The 25133-nt window shown below is 50.9% G+C and overlaps 2 protein-coding genes across 4 annotated transcripts; both read right to left on the bottom strand.

Annotated features, from left to right (window-relative positions):
- Nucleotides 1-3040: 3040 nt before the first annotated feature.
- On the bottom strand, nt 3041-10802 carry RBM42 (RNA binding motif protein 42). Of its 3 annotated transcripts, none has more exons than XM_045799922.2 (10): nt 10561-10802; nt 10191-10335; nt 8808-8892; nt 8625-8699; nt 6992-7057; nt 6737-6912; nt 5992-6324; nt 5546-5663; nt 3383-3577; nt 3041-3290 (listed from the first exon to the last, which is right to left on the bottom strand). In XM_045799922.2, the coding sequence occupies exons 1-10, from the start codon at nt 10686-10688 to the stop codon at nt 3178-3180; spliced, it is 1434 nt and encodes a 477-aa protein (XP_045655878.1). In that variant the 5' UTR covers nt 10689-10802; the 3' UTR covers nt 3041-3177. The 3 variants fall into 3 exon arrangements, with proteins under 3 accessions (XP_045655878.1, XP_045655876.1, XP_045655877.1); XM_045799920.2 differs by having other exon boundaries at nt 6737-6891; XM_045799921.2 differs by lacking the exon at nt 6992-7057 and having other exon boundaries at nt 6737-6891; nt 10561-10801.
- Nucleotides 10803-15006: 4204 nt separating this feature from the next.
- Nucleotides 15007-25033, bottom strand: HAUS5 (HAUS augmin like complex subunit 5). The gene is made up of 19 exons (XM_045799919.2): nt 24869-25033; nt 24093-24155; nt 23968-24000; nt 23812-23836; nt 23091-23196; nt 22854-23013; nt 21675-21750; nt 21503-21585; nt 20918-20975; nt 20653-20777; nt 20391-20454; nt 20149-20279; nt 19762-19924; nt 19467-19547; nt 19220-19365; nt 18849-18960; nt 18644-18776; nt 16398-16530; nt 15007-16238 (listed from the first exon to the last, which is right to left on the bottom strand). The coding sequence occupies exons 1-19, from the start codon at nt 24964-24966 to the stop codon at nt 16121-16123; spliced, it is 1908 nt and encodes a 635-aa protein (XP_045655875.2). The 5' UTR covers nt 24967-25033; the 3' UTR covers nt 15007-16120.
- Between the last annotated feature and the right edge of the window lie 100 nt (nt 25034-25133).

Raw genomic sequence — 25133 nt, 5'->3', positions numbered from 1 at the left:
TATGAAAGGGGAAATTGAAGCCGACTTCCCTTCACTTCTCTTCATCTCCAAAATCCTATGCTATAATAGTTTGAGACAAATGGAGGAAATTTGAGTATGAACCGAATATGAGATATAGAATTATTCATTTCCTTAGATGTGATTATGGTATTATGGTATAAAAGGTCTCTATAAGGAAATGAACACAGATATTTAGGGGTGAAGTATTACTTGCTTCAAATGATTCAGAAAAGAAACAAACGAACCACCTGTATACATGTAACATATATATATACATGCAATAGTTGGGACATAATTATAAATATAAAAAATAAATTTGCTGTTTATCTGAAACTTCAAATTTAACTAGGTGTCCTATATTTTTTTAAAGATTTATTTATTTATTTGACAGAGAGAGAGAGAATGCAAGCAGGGGGAGGGGCAGAGGAAGAGGGAGAGTGAGAGAAGCAGAATCCCCGCTGAGTGCAGAGCCCAACTGGGGGCTCGATCTCACAACCCTGAGACCATGACCTGAGCTGAAATCAAGAGTCGGATACTTAACTGACTGAACCACCCAGGCGCCCCTGTCCTGTATTTTTATTTCCTAAATCTGGTGACCCTAAACCCAGGTAGCTTGGCTTCAGAGCCCGTGGTTGTACCCATCCTGCTGTATGTATTAATAAGTATTTACCATTAAAAAGAACATCTTTGATATGGGCATTTTCCAGTATTCACCCTGCTTGACCATTAACCACTTGCCATTTTGGGGGTGGGAGGACGGGAGCGTGGGTATTGCTCTTCTGTTCATGTTACATTAGGAAATTGGGCCTTCGGAGGGTGAGCCACTTAACGGGTCACAGAATGGGCAGGTGGGGGGTGCTGGGATTGGCCTCAGCATTGGGGGAAGAAAGAGCCCCCAGGTATCTAACCCAGGGGCCTGCAGGGAGGGTATCCTAACCTGCTGATCTCCACTAGGCCCCAGGCCTCCTCTCCCTGAAGCTGGCCTTTCTCCTGCGTGTGTCCGACTGTCCATGGCTCTCCGCCCTAGTTAGTGTCCCTGGCTCTGGGTCTCTGTTGCACCAGGCCTGACTCCAGTGAGGCCTTGTCACCATCTCTCCTGCTAAGTTTCAGTCCCTCCCCATCTCTCTCCCTACCTCCTTATCTCTCTGTCTCCATCTTTCTCTCTGGGTTTTCTCATGTCCCTTCCCATTGTACTGCCTTCACCTGCAGGTCTCACCTCTCCATCTTTGTCTCCCTCCCCATCTCTCCATCTCCGCTTGCTACATCCTTTCATCTCATCCATCTGCCTCTCAACCCCACCGTCGGGCTTTCTCTCCCTTTCCTCAGGAGGACTTAAACGCACTCATTTAAAAGCTTCCTTTCGGAGACAAACCATAAGAGACTCTTAATCATAGGAAACAAACTGAAGGGTTGCTGGAGGGGAGGAAGCAGGGAGGATGGGGTAACTGGGTGATGGACATTAAGGAGGGCACGTGATGTAATGAGAACTGGGTATTTTATAAGACTGATGAATCACTGACCTCCACCTCTGATACCAGTAATAGATTACATGTTAATTAATTGAATTTAAATAGTGAAAAATAAAAGCTTCCTTTCTGCAATCATTCCTTCTTCCTATCTCCTCCCTTGTTCCTTGTTCCGTGACTGAAGTGAGCAGAAGGGGGTCAGGAGCAGGAAGGGCTAGTGATGTGGGGGTAGGGATTGAGGGTCCTGGGGCTGGCTTGTCTAGCCCAGGTGGCAGGGGGCTGAAGGGCACTTCCTGTGAGGGAGGGAGGCCCTCACCCTTCTAACCAGACTGGAAAATGTGACGTCAGAGAGGGAGCAGTAAGGGAGGAAGGCCAGAACAGAGGAAATTTGACACCTCCCCTGGGGGGGGCGGCGACCAGCTTCCCAGAGAGGTCTTGGCATTGTTTCCTTCCTCCTCCCATGCCCCCTCTCAACCCAGGGTTCTGCTGGCTCTGCCCCTGGGAGACCCTCATCCCCTCCCCACGCTTGAACCACGCAGTCTCCCTCCTTCACTTGGTCCCTGCCCCTGCCTCCTTCAGACCTCCAGTCCACAGCATGGCCATGTCAGGGCTCTTTCTAAACTGCAAATCTGATGCCAATCCATTTGAACTTGGTTCCAGCTTCTCAGGGCCTGCTGCTGCCTTCAGGGCGAAGTCTAAGCTCTTAGTCTAGTGTTCAAGATCCTCCTTGGACACTTCCTCAGACAGGCAGTGTCAAGCTTGGGTCTGGGAAGAGAGAGGCAGAAGAGACCCACAGATGCAGAGAGAGAATAGAGACTCAGAGATAGATGCTCAGAGACAAGAAACAGAGGGGCACTCACAGAGACACTCACAGGGAAACAGACACAGAGAAGCTGTGTACTCGAGGGGGTCCACACAGACATAAGGCAAGAGGAGTCGGCTGGGATTTGGCAGAGTGAAGAAGCCGGAAAACAGTCTCAGAGATGCAGAGGGTGAGAACTGCAGAGACTGGGAGAGAATGACAGCAAGAGCATGAGACAGACTCAGATGTGGCCAGTTCCTTCAGGAAGCCCTCCCCAACTCCCAGGTCAGCACCCTGGGCTCCGCCATCCCAACCCTAACCACTCCATGTGGCAACGGGCCAATCTGCCGCCACTGGACCCTGAGCTCTGAGGGAACAGAGTCCAGGACTATTTCAGTCACTGTCCCCAGAACTGGCTAGGCCTTTGGTGAGTTTGCTCAATGGACGAAAGCCTGGAAGGCTGTGACCTCCAGAAGGGCAGGGCCCAGAAGAACCCCTACCTTGTACTGAGAACACAGGCTGGAGTCAGAAGACAACCGGGCTGAGTCTCGGCTTGCTCGCTATAAGCCGCTGCTTTCTCCTCTGTGGAATGGGCTGCACTCAGCATACACTTGCAAGAGGCTTAAGGAAGATGTGATGGGTGCACAGTAGGGACGGAAAAATGCCCATCTGCATGTTTGTCTAGGTAAACTTTTAAAGCTCCCCACGATTCACTATTCCCAGATCCGGGGATGCCAAGCCCTACTCCCCAAAGAGTGCTTCCAAGCTCAGCCAGGGACGGAAATAACGTAAATTTATTGAAACTGGTTTGGGGGAGGGTGGGTGGGTGGATAGTGGGGGATCTTCCAAAGAGAACTGGGAGAAGAGCCAGCGCCCGGCCAGGAGGGAGCGGGTGCCCAGCCACAGACCCTATCTCAGGCCCAGTTTCTTCTTCTCCTTCTGCTTCTTGCGCACCACATCCAGGTTCCGGTCCTTCCACATACTCTTGCGCAGCTTGATGGGGCGTGAGCCCACATACTTCCCTGTGGGAATGGAGGGTTCAAGGTCAGGCTTGGGGTCAGGCTCAGGCCAGATGCTGGTCATACCCACAGTCCCTGAGAGAGGCCTCACCCACCATTCATCTCACGCATGGCGCGCACGTAGTCGCTGGGGTCCTTAAAGCTGACGAAGCCATAGCCCTTGGTCTTGCCTGTGCGCTTGTCTCGGATCACCTTAGCCTTAAGGAAGGATGGGAAGCGGCTGAAGGCGCGTGCCAAGATGTCATCATTCACTTCATTGCCCAAATCCCCACAGAAGATCCGGAAGTCATCTGGGGTTGGGAAAGAAGAGGTCAGAAGATGCAGATGCCTGGCCCTATGTCTGCCTTATTTAAACAGCCCCCCCTTCTCTGGAGGCATCCCCCAAACCCTCTTCCTTCTGTATCCCCAGCAGTCTTGGCCTGGGGCCCTCTCCATAATAACAGCCAACATCTGTATGGTATGTACCCTGCATTAGACTCTCTGCTAAGTACTCGAGAAGTTTTAACACATCTGGAACTCCCAACGGCCCTTTTACACCAAGGCACAGAGAAGTCATGTTACCTACCCAAAGTTACTCAACCAGGTAGTGGCAGAGCTAGGACAGGAACTTAGGCACCTGGCTCCAGGGACCCCACTTTTAACTACCTGCACTGCCTTTCCCCACCCTAGGACCATCTCATCTGTTCCCATGATGAAGGCTCCAACTCTGTCCTCACCCTGGCCTCTCCTCTGAGCCCCCAGCATCCCTTGGTCTCCTGGACATCTCCCCATGGATATCCCCTAGGCCCTGACACCCATTTGCTTCCTCTGCAAAGCCCGCTCTAATTCTCTAAAACACGAACACACTGTTTGATCCTTCTCCAAGGCTGACCTCCACTGCCATTCCCGAGCATATCCCCTGGGCTGGGCCTGAGTCAGACCGAACATACTCAAGCCCAAAGCATCCCTTCCCTGACAAGGCACATACTATTATTATTATTCCCTTGTTGGAGTGAGGAAAGAAGAATAGAAAGGTTAAGTGACTTGCCCAAGGTCACAGAACTGGGGTCTACAGCCTGCACTGACCACATCTAGGCTGACACTGCCATGCCCTGGCCTGGGGCAGGTAGACGAGTCCCAAAAGAAGAGGCAGAAGTCAAGGACTCAGAATCGCTTCCTCAGCTAGCACTGTGGCTGCCCCACAGCTTCTCTGGTGATTAAGGATACTCTCTGGGAACAAGTTAGGCCGCCCTAAGAGGAAATAGTCTGATAAACTCAGAGGGAGGGGTCTTCTACAAAACAACTGGGCTGGACACTTCAAAAAACTGTTATACGCAAGACAAAATGGTAGGAGGGAGACCATTCTCATGAGAAGATAATCTAGAGACTGAAAACTGCATGCATCCTGATTCACGGGAAAAGATGGCTGTAACAGATGGTTTAGGGACAACTGGGGACATTTAAACATAAAGGGAATATGAGATACTATAGAATGACCATTCATTTTTTTAGGAACGTTAATGATATTATGATATAAAAGAGACTGTCACTTTTCTTAGGTGATGAATGCGGAGGTATTTAGGAGTGGAGTGATAACTTCATTTATAACTCGCTCCAAATGACTGAGCAAAATCCAGAAAGACATACATACACATAGAAGGATAAAGTGAATATAGCAAAATGTCAATTGCTGAATCTAGGGGGTGGATATACATGACTGTTCACTGTGCAATTCAGTGTTAAAAATTTTTTTTAAAGATATTTATCTATTTGACAGAGAGAGAGAGAGAGAGAGAGGGAACACAAGCAGGGGGAGCCGCAGGCAGAGGGAGAGGGAGAAGCAGGCTCCTAACTGAGCAGAGAGCCCGATGTGGGGCTTGATCCCAGGACTGTGGGATCATGACCTGAGCCAAAAGCAGACACTTAACTGACTGAGCCACCCAGGCACCCCCAGTGTTTAAAATTTTTCATAAGAAGTTGGCAGGAAAAAAAAATGCTCTTTTACCTTTAGCAAGCCAGGCCTCTCATGAATAAAACAGAGTTCAGAAAGTCCTAGGTACCAATTGCCTCTACCAAATTCTGTTCAGTGGCTAGGTGAGGCCTGCCCCTCAGAGCCACGGTCTAGGCCTCCCTGAGGTAAGCACGCAGCAGGGCCTGCCCTACAGAGAGGCGGCAGTTGTGGAGTGACCTGGTTTACCTTCCCTGTGTCTGCCCCAAGGAGGAGACCTCGGTGTGTCCTTGAATGAGCAATGCCTGGCCCTGCCCTTGGGCCCCCTTACCTGCATCCCACTCCAGCAGGCTGGGGTCCTCCCAGCTGCTCCCAGCTGCTGTGCGAATGCAGCGTTTCAATTTCTCTGGCTTTCCTTTCTTCTTGTCCTCACCCAAGGGCTCTGGGACCTGTACAGGAAAGGGGATGGGGTGCAAAGGGCTTGGTGTTGGGAGTCTTCTGGACCCATGCGTCCCCTTCAGGCTCCCCCACCTGCCTTTGCCCCTCACTCTCCTGCTTCCATAATTAAAGAACTGGATGTACTTCTGAATGTGAGGTACTTGTGTCTGCCTCCTCCTTCCCCATGTCCTCCCAGCCCCTCCAATTTTCTGGGTCCCCCTACCTCCATCAGTAGAGGACTACATGTGGTTTCTGGGTGTGGAAGGCCATGGGATCCTGTCTGTACTCCCCACCCTTTCTACCTGCCTCCCATCCCCAACTGCTATGCTCCCTGCTTACCTCAAGAGCCATGAGGCCAGGGGGTGGCTCAGGCCGTGGGGGCCGGGGTCGTGGACGCAGGGACAGGAGCTCAGGAATGCGTAGTGGGGGAAGTAGGCCTCGTACAACTTCCAGCGGGAGGGGCAGGGGCTCAGGCTCAGGCAAAGGCATGGCCAGGGCCAATGGCAGGCTGGGCCCGATGACCGCAGGGCCGGTGGGGGCACCTCCTGCCCCAACAGCCACTGCTGCGCTAGCCTCCTCCAGCCCAGCTGCCGCGGCCACCACTGCCTCTTCCTTCTCTTTCAGGCCCAAGCCCAGGCCCAGCCCCAGCTCTCGAGGTGTCGCTGGCTCCTCCTGTGGGCAAGGCGAGACAATGAAGAGCGCCCTTTCAGAGGCTCAGATCTTACTCCCATCCTGTACAACAAAGGAAGGGCCTGAGCCGGAGAGCAGACAAGAGACACCTAGACAGAGAAAGGAGGCTCTAGTCAGAGACAGACACAGGGACAAAGACACCAGGGCAGAAAAACAGACGGGGAAAATCAAAAGAAAAATAGAGATATAGGGACAGAAACAACCCACAGCATGTGTTTCTCTACTTTCCTCACAAAAAGAAAGAAAAACAGATTTAGCCACGAAAAGCAATAGTGAGAGACTGAGACAGAGTCAGAGAGTGAGAAGGCAGACTTAAGACATGGCCCATCAAGCCAGGATTGAGCATCTCCCCAACCTTCACACCTCTGACCATGAGCTCCCTGTCCACACTTACCAGGGGAGGTCTCAGAGCAGCCATGGAGCTCAGAGGGGGCCCTGGGGCCCGAGCCATTGGTGGGAGCATCATAGGTGGTCCGGGGGGGCCAGGCAGAGGGGGGCCCACAAGAGCCTGGTGAGGGGGCCGCAGGGCCATAGGGCGGGGACCACCTGCTGCAGAAGAAAGAGCAGAATCTGTCAGGGTGTTAGTGGGGGAGTTGGAGGGCTGAGGGGGGAAGTTATGTGGCAGGGATGATGACCCTGGCCCCCTCACCTGCTCTCTGTAGCACGTGGGGGACGAAGGCCGGACGCAGGATAGGGGCCCTCTGGGGGGCCACAGCTGTGGGAGAGAGAGATGGGGGTGTGTGTCATGGGGGACCGGGGCACTTGAGGTGAGGTGTGTGTGTGTAGGTACTCTCAGCATCCAAGAAATCCTGGAGAAGAGTCTGGGGAACCTTCTGGGAGATGCAGGAGTCTTTCCATTTGTTCATTCACAAAAATTTACCACTGGGCATCTCCTCTGGGCCTGTCCCTGTTCTGGACAATACTAGGGACACACCGAAAGACCAAAGGCTCTCAGGGAGCTCCTGGTCCAAAGCAGAAGGGAATAGACCCATCACCAGAGAGTGACATCCCAGAGTGATCAGGGCCAGGATGGGGTAAAGCCCAGGCAGGGTGAGTGGAACTAGGAGGAGGAAGCCTGGGGAGTGGTGGGAGCCCAGAGGAGCCCTTTGACCTAGCCAGCGTGGCTAGAGGCTTCCTGGAGAAAGGGACCTGTGAGCTGAAACCTAAAGGATAATAAAGACCCAACTGCCTTTGGTCAGGCAAAGGGTGACTGTAAAGACTACTGGCAAGGAGAACATTTACAAATACAATTTTTTCCCTTTTCAGTTTAGTATAATTGTAATAGCAGAAGTTGAAATTTGGAAAGCATCATAAGAGACTGGTCAAAAAGTCAGTAGGCGTCCAAGCATAGCCTTGTTGGCTGGACCATAGATGTCCTCCTGAGGGCAGCAGGGAGCCACAGCAGGGTTGGAAGCTGGGCAGGGTGACTAGGTCAGATGAGCATTTTGATCGAAACCATACTGGAGAATAAGAGATGTTGAGATTTCTCAGATATCAGATAAAAAAAGTATAACAGGAATTAAGTAACACAATCAATAAGTTTGATCTAATGGAGATCGTACCAGAACTTTATGGAACATGTATTCTTTTCATACATATAAGGAAGTAGTGTCACAAAAACTGACTGTGTATATAAAGGTCACCTTGACAACAAAAGTAAGAATGACCTGTGGAGAGGACAGATTCTAGTTAACTTGATTCTAATTTAGTTAATAGGCTTTAGAAGGTTATATTTGGGTGACAGTGAGCAGGGGAGAGAAGGGAGATCAACAAGAACGTTGTGGGCATTCTAGCAATGCTTCGGGCTCCTAGGGAGCATATGGGGATCTCTCTGTAAGGGGCTAGGTGATGTCGGGTCTTGACTGCCAGGTGAAGAGCTTGGCGCTTATTTATCCCATCAACAGATAGCACATAATGCTTACAATGTGACAGGCACCGAGACTTTTGTCCCTCATGGAGCTTGTATTTTAGAGGAAACAAAAGGTGATAACCATAATGAGTAAATCGTATAGCTTGTTACAAGGTATTAAGTGCTATGGAGAAACACAGCAAAGAGTAGGGATTAGGAGAAATGGCAAGGGGGTTGCTTTGCAATGATCAAGTGAAGCCTTACGAAGGCCAAACTGACAAGTATAGGATCAGGTTTGTGCTTTAGAAAGATGGTAATGTCAGAGCAGGGATGAAATGAAGAGGGTGAGTTAGCATAATGATGTCGGCAAGATGCTGCAGTAGTCAAAACAAGAGTGCTTGGTTAAATGTGGGGTTCTTGGCCCCAGACCTACCTGCTCGACGCAGGAACATAGCTTCTCGAGCCTCTGGACTGTCCAGGTGACTCCGATCACCAGGGCCAAAGCCAACTGTTGGAATGGAAAGAAACAAGGATGGTGGGAGGAGTGTCCCAGGCATCCCTTTTTATTACCGTACCTGATCCCTTGGCTCCCTCTCCTCCACCACTCCTTACTTACCTGGACCCACAAAAGGAGGGCCACCCACCATGGGAGGAACCACTGTGGCTGCAGCAGCTGCCCGGGCCTCCAGAGTCTGTTGGACCTGTTGGGGAGGAAATTGGGGTGAGGGGCCTGATTCAGTGCCCCCAAGCTGCCCTGGCTGGCTTACCCTTAGAGGCCAAGGGTTTCATTCTTTGCATTCCTGTGTGGTGCTGACGATCTGTCAACCTTAAGTCTAAGTTAAAATGTCACTTTTCGCGAAGGCTTTTGGGATCACACTTGTGAAAGCTGTCCTTAGCCCCTCCCAGTAGCAACTTTTCTTCTTATCCTGTTTCATCTTCCTCAATGCATTTGGCACTATTTGAAATTATGTCCAGCCTCTCCTGCTCATCTCCCATGCCACCACCCTGGTCCAAGCCATCATTGTCTCTTGCCTAGATGATTATGGTAGCCTCTTCTTCAGTCTCCTTAACTCTGCCCTAGCCCTCTATAGTCTGTTCTCCAAACACAGCCATAGTTAGTTAATATCTAAGTTAGACCATAATACCCATCTGCTCAAAATCCTTCAACAGCATGCCATCTCAGAATAAAAACCAAGGTCTTTATGGTGGCCCACAAGGCACTACCAGGTCCGGTGTCTATCACCTCTCTGTCCTCATCCCCTCTCACTCTCCCCCTTGCTCACTCTGCTCTAGCCACGCTGTTCTCTCTGCTGTTCCTTGTACATGTCAGGTATGCACCTCTGTTATGGCCCTTGCAATGGCAGTTCTCTCTGCTGGGAATGCTCTTCCCCTACGTATCCCCATGGTTCCCTCTATCATGTCCTTTATATCTTTGACTCTCACTTCCTCAGAAAGGCTTTCCCTGACCACGCTGATAAACCTCTGCCTTTCTTACTCTACTTTGACCTGTCTTTCCCCAGTAAAATATAAACCCCAAAAAGATAGCAATTGTTTTTCTGTCTTGTTTTCTGCTACATGCTTAATGCCTGGAATAGTGCCTGATGCAGAGAAGGCACCCAATAATCACTGACAGAATGAACAAGTTTCAGTTACTTGTTTTCTTTTTAGTAATCTCTATCCACTAGTCATATATAGCTTGCTACTGAGCAGGTGAACATGACTAATGAGACTGAGGAACTATTTAACTTAAACGTAAATTTTAAATAGATACAGAATATTTTTGTCATCACAGAAAGTTCTACTGGACAACATGCTCTAGAATATAAGCTCCCAAAGGGCAGAGATATTGTTTACTTAGTTGTTACTGTGTTCTCAGTGCCTGGCACATAAAACATTTGTCATGCTAATCAATAAATCGACATGTCAATAGCTCTCTGTATACAAACACTGTGTTCAAGGCACTGTGCTCTCTGATTTGTATGCCTTAGCTCAGCCGTACCTGCTGGTAAGTGTTGGTTGCGATAATTGGGCGGATCACTGGAGCTGCTGGGACCTGCATCGCTTCCACCGTGGGGACCGTGGGCACCGTAGGCACAGCAGTTGGGATGCCGGTTACCGGAGCCCCCAGAACTTCCTGCTCAAACCTGAGGAGGCAAAACCGACACCACAGCTCAGGACTTCGCATTAATTCTAAAACGTTGGGTATACCGCGATAGCGCCTTCACCCCTGCCAACCTCTTCTTACTCCCGCCCCCACAATCCCAAAAGTCCCATTTGCCCATGACAGAGCCATGTAGGGCTAATTTCGGCCTGGAGACTCCAGCGCTCGGTGGCTCTGACTCTGGGACGGCTTTTACCGCGGGCCTTACAGGGCCATCTCCGCCTCCATCTCCTTCAAGCGTTCCTCCCCGCTCTTGCCCGGCATGCCGCCGCCAGGGCCCGGGACCACAGGTCCTCCTGCACCCGGGAGTCCCGGGGCTGGCCCCGCCCCGGCCATCGCTGCTGCCGTCGCTGTCGCCACTACTACCGCCTCGGCCCAGCGGCCTCCGCCTCTTAAGCTGTCTACTCTCTGGTCTTGTCGGGGTTGGCGCCCGTGAATGACGTCTCAGCGAAAGCGACGGGCGCTGGTTCATGACATCATACGGAGCTAGGCCAATGAGAATCTGGCCACACCTGGAGGGCCCACCCCAAGGAGGAATATAGACCAATCAGAGTGTCGAAAAAAGGAACCAATGAAGAGCCTGGGTCTAAGTAAGTCCAGTTAAGTGAGGCGGCCACGCCTTCATTGGAGGAACAAGGGCTAATGAGAGCGCTGTAAAGTCTTTGGCCCCGTCCCTAAAGAGGAAACTGGACCTTTGAGAGCTCAGAAAAGTTCCGAGGCTCCGCCTGTGCCACTGAGGCTCCTTCCGGAAGTTTTAAAACACGGCGTCCACATCAGCCCAGGGTCGGGGGAAGCTAGAGATTGCTGGGTTCCGTGGCCTTCTAGTTGGGGGTAGAAACACACTACCGGACTGTGTCTTCCAGAAAGACAAGGGACATGATGTGGGAAGCTCAGGGGGCGCTTGACCCAGGCTTTCTGGGGAAGGTGACGTCTGAAGACTTGCTAGATGAAAATGGGGATGTTCTGGGTGGGAGGAATAGTTCGTGTAAAGGCCGAGAGAGTAGTAAAATGCGTCAGCTCAGAAAGTCACGTGTGTGTAGGTTTGGTCTCTGTGTCCTTTCTTGGGACACAACTCGTCCTTTTTTTTTTTTTTTTTTGTAGTCCTCAGTATGTTTTATTATGAATATTTAAAATATACACGCTAGGGGCGCCTGGGTGGCTCAGTCGGTTAAGCGTCTGCTTTCGGCTGAGGGTCCTGGGATCCAGCCCCGCATCGGGCTCCATGCTCAGCTGGGAGCCTGCTTCTCCCTCTCCCTCTGCCTGCTGCTCCCCCTACTTGTGCTCGCTTGCACTCTGTCAAATAAATAAAACCTTATAAAAAAAAAATACACAACGTCAGAGAAGAATATAACAAATGTTCAGTTACCTCTCAGCAATTACTAATTTTGTACCCTTTTTGTTTCACCTATACTTATTATTTTGCTGGACCATATTAAAACAAATTCCAGACGTTAATAAATTAACCCATAAATGCTGCATGATGTATCTCTAACAAATAAGGACTAAAATTTAAGAGAAAAGAGCATTTTCATACCCGAGAAAATTAATTTCTGGTTCGTTCCCGGGTTCAGCACCACAAAAACAAAACAACGAAAAGAATATTAATTTAATATTATCTAACATCCAGACTGTTAAATTTTCCCTGTCTCAAAATGTCTTTGTATAAAATCAGGCTATAAATAAGGCATGCACGTTGCATTTGGTTGCTGGGTGGGTCTTTTTTTTTTTTTTTTTTTTTATCCCGTCAGAACTTTTACTGGCTGTCTTGGTTTCTTGAAGTTCCAGGTCTAAGTCAGCAGTAATGAATGCTTTGTTAAAATACTGGCTTTGGGGATGCCTGGGTGGCTAAGTTGGTTAAGTGTCTGCCTTGGGCTCTGGTCATGATCCTGAGGTTTTGGAATTAGTCCCACCTCTGCTCACTGCTCAGCAGGGAGCCTGCTTCTCCCTCTCCCTCTGCCCTATCCACTGCTTGTGCTCACTTGCTCTCTCTCAAATAAATAAATAAATAAATAAATAAATAAATAAATAAATAAAACATTTTAAAAACCACTGGTTTTTATTTGCTTCTGTGCTACAGATGTGATAAGAAAATAGGTCGCTTTTTTAACAAAACATTATTATTAACTAGAGTCCATACTTTATTCAGATTTTCTTGGTGTCTAATCTCTTATGTTTGAGCATTCCATCCAGAACACATTGCATTTAGTTGTCTTGCTTCTTTAAGCTCTTCTTGCCAGTGACACTTTCTCACATTTACCTTGCTTTTCATGAGTTTGATAGTTTTCAGGAGTACTGGTCAGGTATCTTGTAGAATGTTCTTCATTTGGGATCTGATGTTTTGTGGGGGGTTTTGGGGGAGGGGGTTGGGGGGAGACCTCAGAGGTAAAGTGCAATTCTCATTATGTCATATCAAGGGTACATACTATCAACGTGACTTACCACTGTTGGTGTTAACTTTGATCTCCTGGCTAAGGTAGCCTTTGTCAGGTTTCTCCACTACAAAGTTACTTTTCTTTTTACTTCCTTTCCATGTGCTTTGGAAGGAAGTCACTATGCGCAGCCCACACTTAAGAGGTCTGGAGAGTTAAATTCCACCTCCTCGAGAATGGAGTATTTACATAAATTATATGTAATTCTTCTGCACAGAGGATATGTCTGTTCTTTTATTACATCATTTTTATCAGTATGGATTCATGGATATTTTATACTTTGGGTTATAATTCAATACTACTTTTGTTAGGCACCCTAGGCACCCAGAAAGTACTATTTTAACCTAACCTGGAATAATTCTTATCTAAATCAATGTGCTACCAACCTGATGTAATTAGGTTCATTTGTTTGTTTTCAATTTTTAAGAGTTTTTTTCTCTTTTTTAATTATGAAAAATTAGATGTTTCCACAGTGCAAAGTATGAAAGAGTGTATATTCATGGATGTTTGGCTTCCATCGCTATCCCTTTTACCTTATTCTCTTCTCAACTGTCTCAAAGTTGCAGACATTATCCTTAATACTTCAACATGCATCCTCTAAGAATAGTCTCCCACCTAAACACAATGCCATTATCCCAGCAAGACCTTTTTTTTTTTTAAAGATTTTATTTATTTGACACAGAGAGAGAGACAGCCAGTGAGAGAGGGAACACAAGCAGGGGGAGTGGGAGAGGAAGATGCAGGCTCCCAGTGGACGAGTCCGATGCAGGGCTCGATCCCAGAATGCTGGGATCATGCCTTGAGTGGAAGGCAGACGCTTAACGACTGAGCCACCCAGGCGCCCCCCCCAGCAAGACTTTTAACAAAGACACAGTAATATTCTCTAACATACAAGTTTTCCACTCCCAATTTGCAAATTTCGTTGTCCCCAAAATGTACTTTTACTTAAAAAAAATTCCATGGTTCAATCAAGACCCACCTTGCATTTGGTTGTCACATCTCTTTTAATCTAAAGTAGTCCCCACTTGAGCCCCATTGACTTTCTGAAGAATACAGTCTAGTTGTTTTGTACAAGGTCTCCCAACTTGTATTTCACCCAGTATGTTTTTGGGGTAGAATCCAAAAGTGGTATTGTTTAGGCAAACAGTAAATGCATATGTAGTTTTGCTGGAGATTATCCTATAGGTGTCCCACTTTGCATGTCCACTGATGGATTGAGTGTTGTTTTCCCACAGCCTTGTCGGCAGTGAGCTTCCAAGATTTTGGGTTTCCTTTTTTGCAGTCTGATAGGTGGAAAATGTATCAAAGTAGGGTTTTAATTTGCTTTTCTCTTATTATTTGAATTGGAGCATATTTTCTGAGAATTGTCCATTTACTTTGCCAACTTTTCTATGGACTTGGAATTTTTCTTTTCTACTTTGACATAGACACGTGTGTGCACGAACACACCCCCCTTTATGGTATAAATTGCAAATCCCCCCCAATTTATCATTTCTTTTTATTTTGCTTTTTTGCCATGCAAAAGTTCTTAAAAAATTATTTATTTATTTATTTATTCATTTATTTCTTTAGAGTGTGTGCGAGCAGGGGAAGGGGCAGAGGGAGAGGGAGAAAGAGAATCCCCAACAGACTGTGCTGAGCAGGAGCCTGACTCGGGGATCGATCCTATGACCCTGAGATTATGACCTGAGTGGAAACCAAGAGTCAGCCGCTCAACTGACTGAGCCACCCAGGCACCCTGCAAAAGTTTGTTTTTATGTTTTCATCAATCATTCCCCTATTGCATCTGGATTTTGAATCATATTTAGGAAAGTTTGCCCAACTTCTGGTTTATAGAGCACTTCACCTTCATGGAGCTCACATTCTGTTTGGAGGACAACAAAGGATAAATAAAGTAGAATACAAACTATGTTAGAAGATGTACTATGGAGAATAATTAAGCAGGGTGGGGCAAGAACCTCCATGTTCAGTCTTGGCTAGGAGCCAAGATGAAGGGAGGAGGGGAACACTACGGTGGCACATAGGAAAGGAAATATGGTAAAGACACAAAGACGTCAAATCTCCCTCATTTGTAAACTTATTGCAACCCCAGTAAAACTCCCATCTGTGTTTGTATTTTTTCTGGAACCAGGCAGGTTGAGTATAAAGTTCATTTCATTTGGGAGAAAAAATTAGCAAGAAGAGACAGGGAAACCTTGAAAAATTAGAGCAAGACAGCAACTAGCCATTTCAGATACTAAAACAAGACAAAACCTTTATTATTAGAACACTGCGGGGATGGCATATGAGAGTCAGAAAGACAAAAGACTTGGAGAGAATCCAGATACAGCCTGATTAATCATGGACATTTAGCGTATGAAGAGGAGGCATCTCAAATCACCTGAAGTTTTACTTTATATAGGTGGGTAAAGTTTTACTTTGTAAGTTGAAGAGTAATTCATGGTGAAATGCACAGACCTAAAGAGTATAGCTAGATGAGTTCTGACACCTACCCCTACTACCTTCAACATGTAATCTATTTCCAACTCTAGAAAGTTTCCCTGTCACCTCCCTTGGCTGATCTCCGCTACCCACCTCTCCTTCAGAGGCAACCACTGCTCTGAGAATTTCAAGAAGTGCTACTGTGATATATGTAAAATAAGACAAAATTGGATCCATTTGGATAAATTCCAAATGACTTCAGAGGTTTAAATGTAAAAAAGAAAACTACATAAAAATTAGAAGACAAATCACATCCCCCACCCCAAACGCCCCCACCTCCTCAACCCTCACACCAGCATTTTGAGCTCAGGGCCACTGCTCTCGGTCTTGCCTCCTTCCCACCCCAGCCTCCCACAAGCCCTCCTCAGATGCCCACGTGCATCCCTCTCATTACCTTTACAGAGTGTGTGCAGCCTTCTATCTAAAGTCGCATCTCCTACAGCCTGCTTTATTTTTTCTCCAGAGCCGTTATCTTCCAACATACTACATATTTTGCTCACTTGTCAGGGGTCTGCTTCCCCATCCTAGAACAACTTCCTGAAAGCTGGGACTTTTGTCCATTTTGTTCCGTGCCAGATCCTCAGTGTTTAGAGAAAGTGCTCAATGACTTTTTGCTGAGGGTGAGAGTGATGAGGGGAGTTTTAGAGGGACCTAGGGTGGGGTCCAGAGTACCCCATTCTCTTGTCTTTGATGGGATGAAAGGACAGGTCCAAGGCAGTTGAGAGGAACAGAAACGCCTATGAGGGGGACAGCAAGTGTGGGTAGAGACAATGGTTGACACATTCAGGCGATGCTCTCTTCCAAAGGTCTCATGGAGGGGTGAATATGAAGCTCTTGACTTCTGTTTGAGGCCCCTGTTCATCCGCACAGCTGCTGCAGGGCGCCTTGGGCCTGGACCCAGCGTAGCCGCCACTGGGGCAGGGACAGGCCCTGGCAGAACTCCTCGGACAGGGCAGCTTGGCCTGGCTGCTCCCACCTTGGGGAAGGGGATAGCATCACAGGAAGGCCTGGGCCTCTAGACACTCGACCTCCTCCCCAACACCATGGCCTGCTTGTCATGAGCCCCCCCACCCCGCCGAGTTCTGCCCGTTCCCCCAGCTCAGCACCTTACCCCACCATCATATGCCCCTCTCACCAGTCCTCCACAACCCCCTGTAGCTTGGGGATTCGCTCCAGCGCTTGTTTCAGCAGGTTCTCCAGCTGCTTCAGAGCCTGCCCCAGATTGTCTTTCTGCTCCTTTTCTTGGGATGCCCAGATCTGCAGCAGCTCTGCAGGTGAGAAACCCGGGAGGCAGTGTTGAGTCCTCTGGCTCCCTGGTGCCTCACAGTCAATGGGTTCCCAAGTCTCCAGTCACCTAGTCATGACCTCAGCATCTCTCCCAAACCTCTCCCTCCTCCCAGTCCTCATCTCAGGGGCAAGCCCACCATCCTCCAGGCCTCATCTTGGATACCGTCCTCCCTCCTCGACAGACCATCAATCTCCTTGGCCCATCCCTCACCTTCTTCCCTCCTTCCCTATTTACCCCCCAACCTCCTTCCTAGGCTCCAAGCCTCAGCCTCCCACTTTGGTTCATCCTCTATACAGCAGACAGAGTGATCTTCCTAAAGCATAAACCTGATCCTTTCCCTCTCCTGTGTGGAACTCTCCAAGGCTCGCCAGTACCCCCGAGACAGAGTCTGAGCTCCCCAGCCTAGTACTTGAAGGTTTGCACTAGGTGGCCTCTGCTTAGTACCAAAACCTCGCCTGTTCCTCTGGGTCCACTCGAGACACCACCTTTCTTCCTGGAATCCCTTCCCAGTGTTCCCCACCCCAAGGCTTCCTCCTCAGACTGCTACAGCCCTTCACTCCAGCAGTGTTTCCCCCTGGAGACGTGACTGGGTCCAGTCCCTCTCCATAGGTCCAAAAGAGGTCCATCTCAGAGCAGGTACAGATCAGCAGTGCAGTCAGGGCCCCTGGGCCTGAATCCTGGCTCCACTCCATCCTTGCCTCTGACCTCAGGCGTGACACTTGCCCTTTCTTCAGCCACTCCTGTGGTCAGGTGTAAAAGTGGGGCAAGGGGCAGACTGGGGCATGCTGGAGTGGGACTTACAAGGCTTGTTGACAGGTTGAAGGTGGGGGGGGTGGTTAGGGTGCTGGGAGGAATTAAGGATGACTCCTGGGTGGCTAGCCTCAGTAAGGAGAGTAGGATCATTTACTGAGGGAAGGAAACAAGGCAGAAGAAAAACAAAACTGCTTTTCAGCACAGAGAGAACTATGTTCTGTTACAGACATGCCAAAGCCCAAGATGTCCATGAGGCAGGATGATGCTGTGCCGTGTCTTGGGCTGTTCCCACACATAGCTCCTGCTCACTGGAGAGGGGTAGGCAGGAGCCCCAAACTCAAAGGTCTGAAAACGGTCTCTTCCTGCTTTGCTGATGGCACCCAAGTCATTTCTCATTAATACACCTCTTCTACCTATTTATCCTTTGATTCTGTGCTCTCTGCTTCTACCACTGGGATCCCTGGGAATGGGCATCTCTGGCCTCTCTCCCCATTGAGCTCTCAGGGCCAGTAGCTGGCAGGTACCTAGCAAGTGCTTCCTGAGGGAATCTAGCAATGAACAACTTTTCTGAGTTCCAGTTTCTTCATTTGTAACTTGGGTCTTAATAATCCTTACCCTCAGGACGCCTGGGTGGCACAGTCGGTTAAGCATCTGACTCTTGATTTTAGCTCAGGGTGTGATCTCAGGGTTGTTAAGATTGAGCCCCACATCAGCCTCTGTACTGGGCATGGAGCCTGCTTAAGATTCTTTCTCTCCCCTCTCTTTTTGCCCCTACCCCCTCCTCCCTGTCTCAAAAAACCTCCCCAAAACAAAACACCCTACCCTCATCATAAGGACTGAAAGAGACTGCACATGTGCAGACGAAATGATCACAATCACACCAGAGGCACATACTGCTTACTGAGTGCTGTGTATTGTTCAGTGCCCTGTTTGGATAACCGGACTGAGTCTTCCCAGCAACTTTGTAAGGTACTATCATTATGCTTACTCCACTGAGGAGGAAACTGAGGCACTGGGAGATCGCACAGCAGGGAAGAGGTAGGGCTGAGAGGAGTTTAACTCCACAGCCTAGCTTTTAACTATTCACATATCCTATCGAATGGCGATACGTGAGTACTTGGCAATTTGATGGGCAGGATCACCTAGTTAGGAGTACAGACACGTGTCAGACTGCCTGGATTTAAATTCATCTGCTGTGCAGATGAAACCAGTGAACATGCTTAAAGCACTCAGTGCACAGCAGGCACTGTGTCAGTAATGGGTGTCTGGGATTTCTTCTGGAGGCTGGCGGCCCTGGGAATGGGCAGGGATGCTGGTTGTGAAGGCAGGGCAGGCCTTACCCTGGGTGGATGGTCCTGGTGGCAGGCTGGTCTTCATGTGAAGCAGATCCCAGCACCGGAGACTCCGCTGGTCCTGGAGGAACAGAAGGTCCTGGCGAAGAGAGGCGGCCTTTGGGAGGAGCAGTTCCGGAGCCTGGAGGGAGGGGGAAGAACAGTCACTCGGGCAGGAGGATGGGAAGACAGGTCCTAGGGGACAGGCACTCACCTTCCCTGCAGGCAGCCCCAGCGTGTGGCTCAGCACTATGAGGCCGGAGCCCCTCGGGGACGCAGGATGCAGCTGGTGGATGGATGGCAGGACTGTGGGCAGGGGCTGCAATCTGGGGGGAAAGTCCAGGTTGGGTGGGGTACTCAGAGGGAAGCTTGAATTCCAGAGGTTCTGGGGACTGAGAGGTGGCTTCAGGAGGCCCAGGAACTTGGAGGTGGATCTGGGGACTAGGATTCCAGGGTGGGACTGAGACTTGAGGATGAGGTCTGGCAGCTTGGGAACACTGGAGGCCTGCCATTATATTTTTGGCGTGGAATCAGGGAGTGATAGTGACCCATGGGAGGGGACTTGGGGGGTGGCCCCAGTCTTACCCTCCAGGGCTGTGCCGAAGCAGGGTGCCCAACAGAAGGTAGGGTAGATGCCGGGCTTCCTCCTCCAGACAGTGAAGCAGCTCCTGGCTCTGTGGTGCCACCGCCTCAGATGTGGGGACCACTTTTCGCTGAACCAGAGCCAGCACCTGTGGGGAAGGAAAGGGATGGGAGAAGCAGCCTGGAGTCACTGGGCCCCATCTCTACGAGCCCCAGCCCTACCCAGACCTTTCCCCAACTCCCACCTCACCTCTGCAGGGCTCCGGCACAGACGCGTCTTGCTGGCTGAGTTGCCCTTGATGAGCAGGCGGACCTGTTCCTGTGTCTCCTCCTGGGCAACCACGAGGCCACCAAGATGGGCTGCTTTCACTTTCCACCTCCCAGCCTCTGGCCCTGCCATCCCCTTTGCACAGGTCCTGCTTCCTCTTGGGACAATCACCCTGGGCCTCTCCCCACCACCAGAGGCCCAGTTTTGGATCCTAAGGCTCCCAGCCTCTCTGGCCCTCCATTGGGCACTGCCACTTCCCCCAAGGCCGGCCTCTCACCACCAGCTGGCGCCAGTGCAGGATCCGCTGCTGTTTGGCCTGAAGCTCCTGCAGCAGAAGCTGCCGCCGCCCAGCCACCTCCTCCAGCTCCTGGCTCTGGGCACGCAGGGCCTTGAGCTCTGCCCACAGGCCACGGCCCCGGAGCCCTAGCATCAGAGCCTGCCTGAGACACAGCAGAGAAGAGCCAGGGAGAGGAAGACGACTAAGACTCCTAGCGGAGGAGGGAGATCAGATCTGTAAGGATGCACAAGGAGCCACAAACACAGGGAGACAAACCAGGAGAGCAGGGAGGCAGAGCTGGGAGCCACAGGGGCAGAAAAAGTCTAGTATTCTGAGACCTCTGGGAAAGAGATGGCCTAGAGGCCTCTGCTGAGGGAGCCCCCTCACCTCTCACTGGATCCCAGGGCACATCTCTCCACCTCCTCCATCAGGCCTTGGAGGCGCCGGGTGAGGATTTGACGCTCCTTCAGAAGGGGGCCCCGCTGGGCAACCAGCACACCCACGGCCCGCCAGCCCTCCTGGGGCAGGGGTACAAAGTCAGGGTGGGCATGATCCCTGGGGGTGAAGGGACCAAGGGGGCCTTGGGATGGGAAGGGGATGGAGCCCTGGGAAGGATGCCCGGGGGTCACCTGCATGAGATGCACCATGGACGGCAGGGCCTGGCTGGAGTCTGACTGGTCTGGTGCCTGGGACCTGGGAGTGGGGTAAAACCGCTGACGGAGGAGCCCTCCCCCTTGCCTGGGCTCTTGGGGGTGGCCAATGTCAGCCCACCTGCCAGACTGGTCACTGGGTTTCAGTTCCACCCCCATCAGCAGGTGCCTGGTCCTGAGTCTGTTCCCGCTTACCCATCCACCCACCCTGCCCCGCCCTTAGGAGCACTCCTCTCCACACCTGGCGATCTCCATATCTCGGAGCCCATCCAAACTGCACAGGGACCGAATCTCTGCCTCCCGCTCTGCAGCCAGGTGCTCCAAGGAGGCCAGGATGTGGCCGGGAGGGTGGTTTGTCAGCAGTGTCTGGTGGGGGGAAGGGTGAAGTAGGGCCAGATGGGGGCAGGGCTATGAGCCGGGAACCATGGTGATGAGGTAGGATCAAGAGTTAGGTCCTGGCACCCTGAGGTTTGTTCATGGGGCAGAAAGTATGGCCCCCCCCTCACCTCCACTGAGGTAAGCCACTGCTGGTAGGAAGCTCCAAAGTGGTCATCTCGAGGGGTTCTGTGGGGTTGTGGAAGGAGACAGAGAATATTACAAGACACATCAACTCTCCCTCTACTGATCACCACTACCTTATAAGGTGGGGGGCTATCACTATCCCCATTTTAAGGATGAGGAAACCAAGTCCATCTATGCCTGCTAGACTTGAGTTCCCTGCTTATACCAACTAGCTGGCCTTAGAGCCTTTCACATGTGCTATTTATCTAGAATACTGTCTTAACCTTTCACCCTGGCTAAACCTCCTCACCAGAGAACCTGTCCTCCCTGACTCCTCAGGTGAGGAAGGAGTCTCCTCTTGGTCCCTGGAGTCTCTCAGGCTTCCCCACCCCCAACAGCCCTAACCATCCAGGTTGCCACTGTCTGTGATGGATTTGTTTCTTCCTTGTCCCAGCCTGGGAGCCCTGTCAGGGCAAGGCCTGGGGCTGACACAGTCCAGAGGCTGAGTGTCTGAGGAATTAACAGACAAGTAACTTCCCCCCAAAAGCCCAGGTTCTTGGCAGGCTCTATGGAGCCTGGATGACACTCACGGGACGTTGCCTCCCTTGGCCTGAGGAATTAGGAGTTTCTGTAAGAACTGGGTCCGGAGGGTGCAGGCTGTTCGGACATCACCCTGGGAAGAAGAGGATAGGGCATGAGGGGAACCCAGGGGTCCACCTGACCTGACTCCCCACTCCTTTCCCCAAGGCCCAGGACTCTTACCAAGACCATAGGCTCCAGGCCCAGGCCCAGGGCTGATGATGTCAAGGGTCCAAAGGTTATATCTACTTTGGCCTTCCTGGAGAGAGAAGTAGAGTTGGGATAGGAGTCCCTGGGAAAAGGGAACTAGAAGAGATGACTGTGTCTCCTCCTGCTACAAGGCTAGTCACTGAGCCTGGATCTCAGGGGCCACCTCTAAAATCAGGCCACTGACATTTCCTGGCTATATTAGTTTCCTCACTGGCCTCTGCTCTTGCCTTCTGCAGTCTGTTTTCCATCTAGTAGTCAATGATTCTGTTAAAACCTCAGACAGATCATGTCACCTTGCTGCCCAAAACCCTCGAAAACAATGTGATGTTTTCCCATCACACTCAGAACAGTAACAATGGGTATTAGAAACTCTTTTAAGCACTCTGCATGATTTAACTCACTTAGTTATCATACCTACCCCATAAAGTAGGTTTAATATTATCCGCATTCCACAGAGCTTATAAACCGAGGCACAAAGAAGCTAAGTAGTTTGTCCAAGGTCACAGAGCTGTAAGTGGCCAGGCTAAGGCATGAAGCCAGTCTCTGAGTAAAATTCCGACGTCTCCATGGCACTCTCTCCACCTCTCTGACCTCACCTCCTTGTGCCCTCCCTTTTGCCTGTGTAACTGAAGCTGAACTGGCTTCCTGGCTGTTCTTCCTATATGCCAAACTCTGCACCTCTGCTCTTGCTGTCCCTCTCCATGGAGATTCCTCCCCCAACTCAGATGTTACTTCCTCAGCAAGGCCTTCTCTGACCATCTTTCCTGGAGTAGCATCTCCCTCGCCCTTACTATCACACCACCTTTTTATCATAGCGCTTTTCTCTCCCTGCAATTATAGAGTCTGCTTCCTAGTTTATCATCTGGCTTCTCTGCATCAGAGTATAAGCTCCATGAGGGCAGAGACTTGCCCCTTATTTACTGTTCTTTCCCCAGAACATTCCCTAGATATACATTGGCACCATTTTAAGCACCAGAAATATAAGTGGCTGAGATGAGAAAACTTTCTGACCTCACGGACTTTAAATCCTAAGGAGTGGAGCTCAGAATTCTGGAACCCAAGAAGGGGTCAGGGTAGAGAACGGATGTCTCTAAGGAAAATGTCTGCCTGCCCCGCCTGGTGAAGGCTGGTCCCTGGGCACCTGAGGCCCACCTCTCTATGTCCTGCAGACGCCTCAGCTGATTCTGCAGCCGCTGCACGGGATCTTGCAGCCCACGCTGCTGTCTTCGCATGGCCCCAGCTTGGGCCCGGAGGAGGAGAGCACGACGCTGGGTGTCTTGCATGCTCTGCAGGGCTTGCTCCAGGGCCATGTCTGTAGGAGAAACACGTGGCTATCAGCATTTCCCCCACCTCCACTCTGTTGCTTATCTTTCCAGCCCCATAGGTCACCCTGAGCCTCGGTCTCTTGCTCCATCAGCTCCAGGCTCTGGTCTAACTCCTGGATCTCTGCCCGCAGGCGAGCAACAGTGGCTTCCAGCTCCAGCTTCCGACGGGCCTGGTGGGATCAGGTGCAGAGTCAGATGCATGGCCTGGCTGGGGCTTGGCCTGGCCTGACTGCTCTTTGTGGAGCATTGTTCTCCTTGTCTGCACAGGTAGGCGGCAGAGGGCTTATTGTAAGCAGTTTCTGTGTCTGATCTCTAGGTCTAGAAGAACACCAGGGTACCATCTGGCCTCCTCCTTCCTCCTGGGATTGCGTCCCCTATCCTCCTACCCTGTTTCCTGTCTCTGCACTGATGATACCACATCCCTTCCCCAGTTCTCACCTCCCCACTGAGCCCAACATTTAGGGGTCCCGAGGTCTTCTGGAAGCCTCCCCTAGACGTCACTGGGGCCCCTTGCACACAATAGGTCCTATACTGGCCTCCGTATATCTCCCAAACCAGTCCCTTCTCCCATCTCCCCTCATCAGCTTGGATGCCTCATATCCATGTTCACTAAACATTCAGCTCATGCCTCTCTCCCTTGGACTGTAAGCCCCATGAGTGTGGGGATCAGGGCTGTCTTGTGATCCAGTGTCCCTAGCATCCCATAACACAAGGCTGGGCCTAGAGCAGAAATCTACAAGTCCTCTTTTTGGATGAAAGAAAATCTTATAACACATGCTTCTCACCTCTGGACTGTCCTGGTGGCCATACCTGAGGAAATGAAGCCAGAGTTAGGGGATGACAAGGACTTCCAGGGGAGACAGGAGGTGTGAGGCTGTGGGTGAAAAACAGCTGGATGGGACTAGGGGAAATAGGAAGGAACAGCTTTTAGAACCAGTTACCAGAGTAGGTTTCCCCGGATCTTCTGGACACTCCTACAGCGGAGAGGCAGAAGGAAGAGGTGTTACTGTGGGGCTTGCCTGTGTCCCCTCCCCTGTCACAGCCTCCCTCATGAGGCCAGTCTCACCTCTGGCTGTGCACGTGCCGCAAGACATAGGCCCAGATGTCGGCCCCCTGGCCCAGACACAGTCTGTGGGGAGAGCAGGTAAAGGTATGCCTCGGGCACCACACAGGGTGGTTGTGGTGGGTAAAGTCTTTACAAGGGAATTCTCACTTCTGGGGGGAAAGAGGGTTCATACTTTTGGGATGAGATATTCCCTCCTGGGGAGTTCTCAGTCTGAGTCGTGGACTTTTCACTGGGTGTGGGATTATTCTCATTTCCTGGTGGGGCGATTACTTTCTCCTGGGAGAGGGCTATCTCTAGTCACTTCCAGAGGAGGTGGTGGGGAGTATACTGCCAGGAAGTGCTCTCATTACCAGATGTGGGTCATCACTCCTATAGATTCAGTCTCCAATGGGATGGTCTTTGGCGACTCTTCACTGGTTGGGGTGGGGGTGGGTGGTAGCGTGTTGCATGGACAGTCTCACTCCAAAGATCTTACTTGCACACAGGAAGGGGGCTTCATTAACTCTGGGAGGATCCTCACTGGTGCCTCTGCTCTCACTCTGGGTGGTCTCACGGGGTAGGCGGTGGGAGTGTGTGTGGGGGTCATGGCCAGGGGTTCTTCACTGAACCCAGGATCCTCTTCCTGAATATACTCCTGGGTGTGTGTGGGGGGGCGTCCTTAAGGGTTATTCTCACTGAGGGAGAGGAAGGCGGGTCTTCAGTAAGGGGTGGGGCTCTCATCCCCAGAGACTATCTCCAGGGTTGGGAGTGCTCACTCTCAGAGCGTCCCTCCTCACCTGCGCAGCGTCGACTCCGGGGCTCGGGCTGCGACGGGCGCCCCCATCTCTTCCGTCGCCCAGCAACCCAGTTCCCGCGCTTCCTGCATTACCTCCATGACAGCGCCGCGGTAGCGCCTTCCCGCTCCCTCTTCAAGTATGGCGCCCGCCTCTGATGTCACGAGCGCGCCGGCAGTGACGCCGTCGGTTGCCCGGCGGACTGGGGCTGAGCGGCTCCCTCAGCGCGGCGCAGCCGTCCAGTTCCTCCAGCTCCTTCGGCTTGGGT

This window comes from Ursus americanus, chromosome 21 (genome assembly GCF_024610735.1).
Source record: "Ursus americanus isolate L20-20 chromosome 21, mUrsAme1.1.p, whole genome shotgun sequence".
Classification (NCBI taxonomy): domain Eukaryota; kingdom Metazoa; phylum Chordata; class Mammalia; order Carnivora; family Ursidae; genus Ursus; species Ursus americanus.
Note: the sequence above shows the minus strand (reverse complement) of the source record. Positions and strands in the feature narration are given on the sequence as shown.

Coding starts and splice junctions, on each gene's coding strand:
- RBM42 (XM_045799922.2), bottom strand. CDS start 10,688: ATGGCCGGGGCGGGGCCAGCCCCGGGACTCCCGGGTGCAGGAGGACCT. Junction 10,336..10,560: donor ATGGAGGCGGAGATGGCCCT/GTAAGGCCCGCG, acceptor TTGCCTCCTCAG/GTTTGAGCAGGAAGTTCTGG. Junction 8,893..10,190: donor CAACCAACACTTACCAGCAG/GTACGGCTGAGC, acceptor CCTCCCCAACAG/GTCCAACAGACTCTGGAGGC.
- HAUS5 (XM_045799919.2), bottom strand. CDS start 24,966: ATGGAGGTAATGCAGGAAGCGCGGGAACTGGGTTGCTGGGCGACGGAA. Junction 23,197..23,811: donor GCCACCAGGACAGTCCAGAG/GTGAGAAGCATG, acceptor TGATCCCACCAG/GCCCGTCGGAAGCTGGAGCT. Junction 20,976..21,502: donor GCCAAGGGAGGCAACGTCCC/GTGAGTGTCATC, acceptor ACAACCCCACAG/AACCCCTCGAGATGACCACT.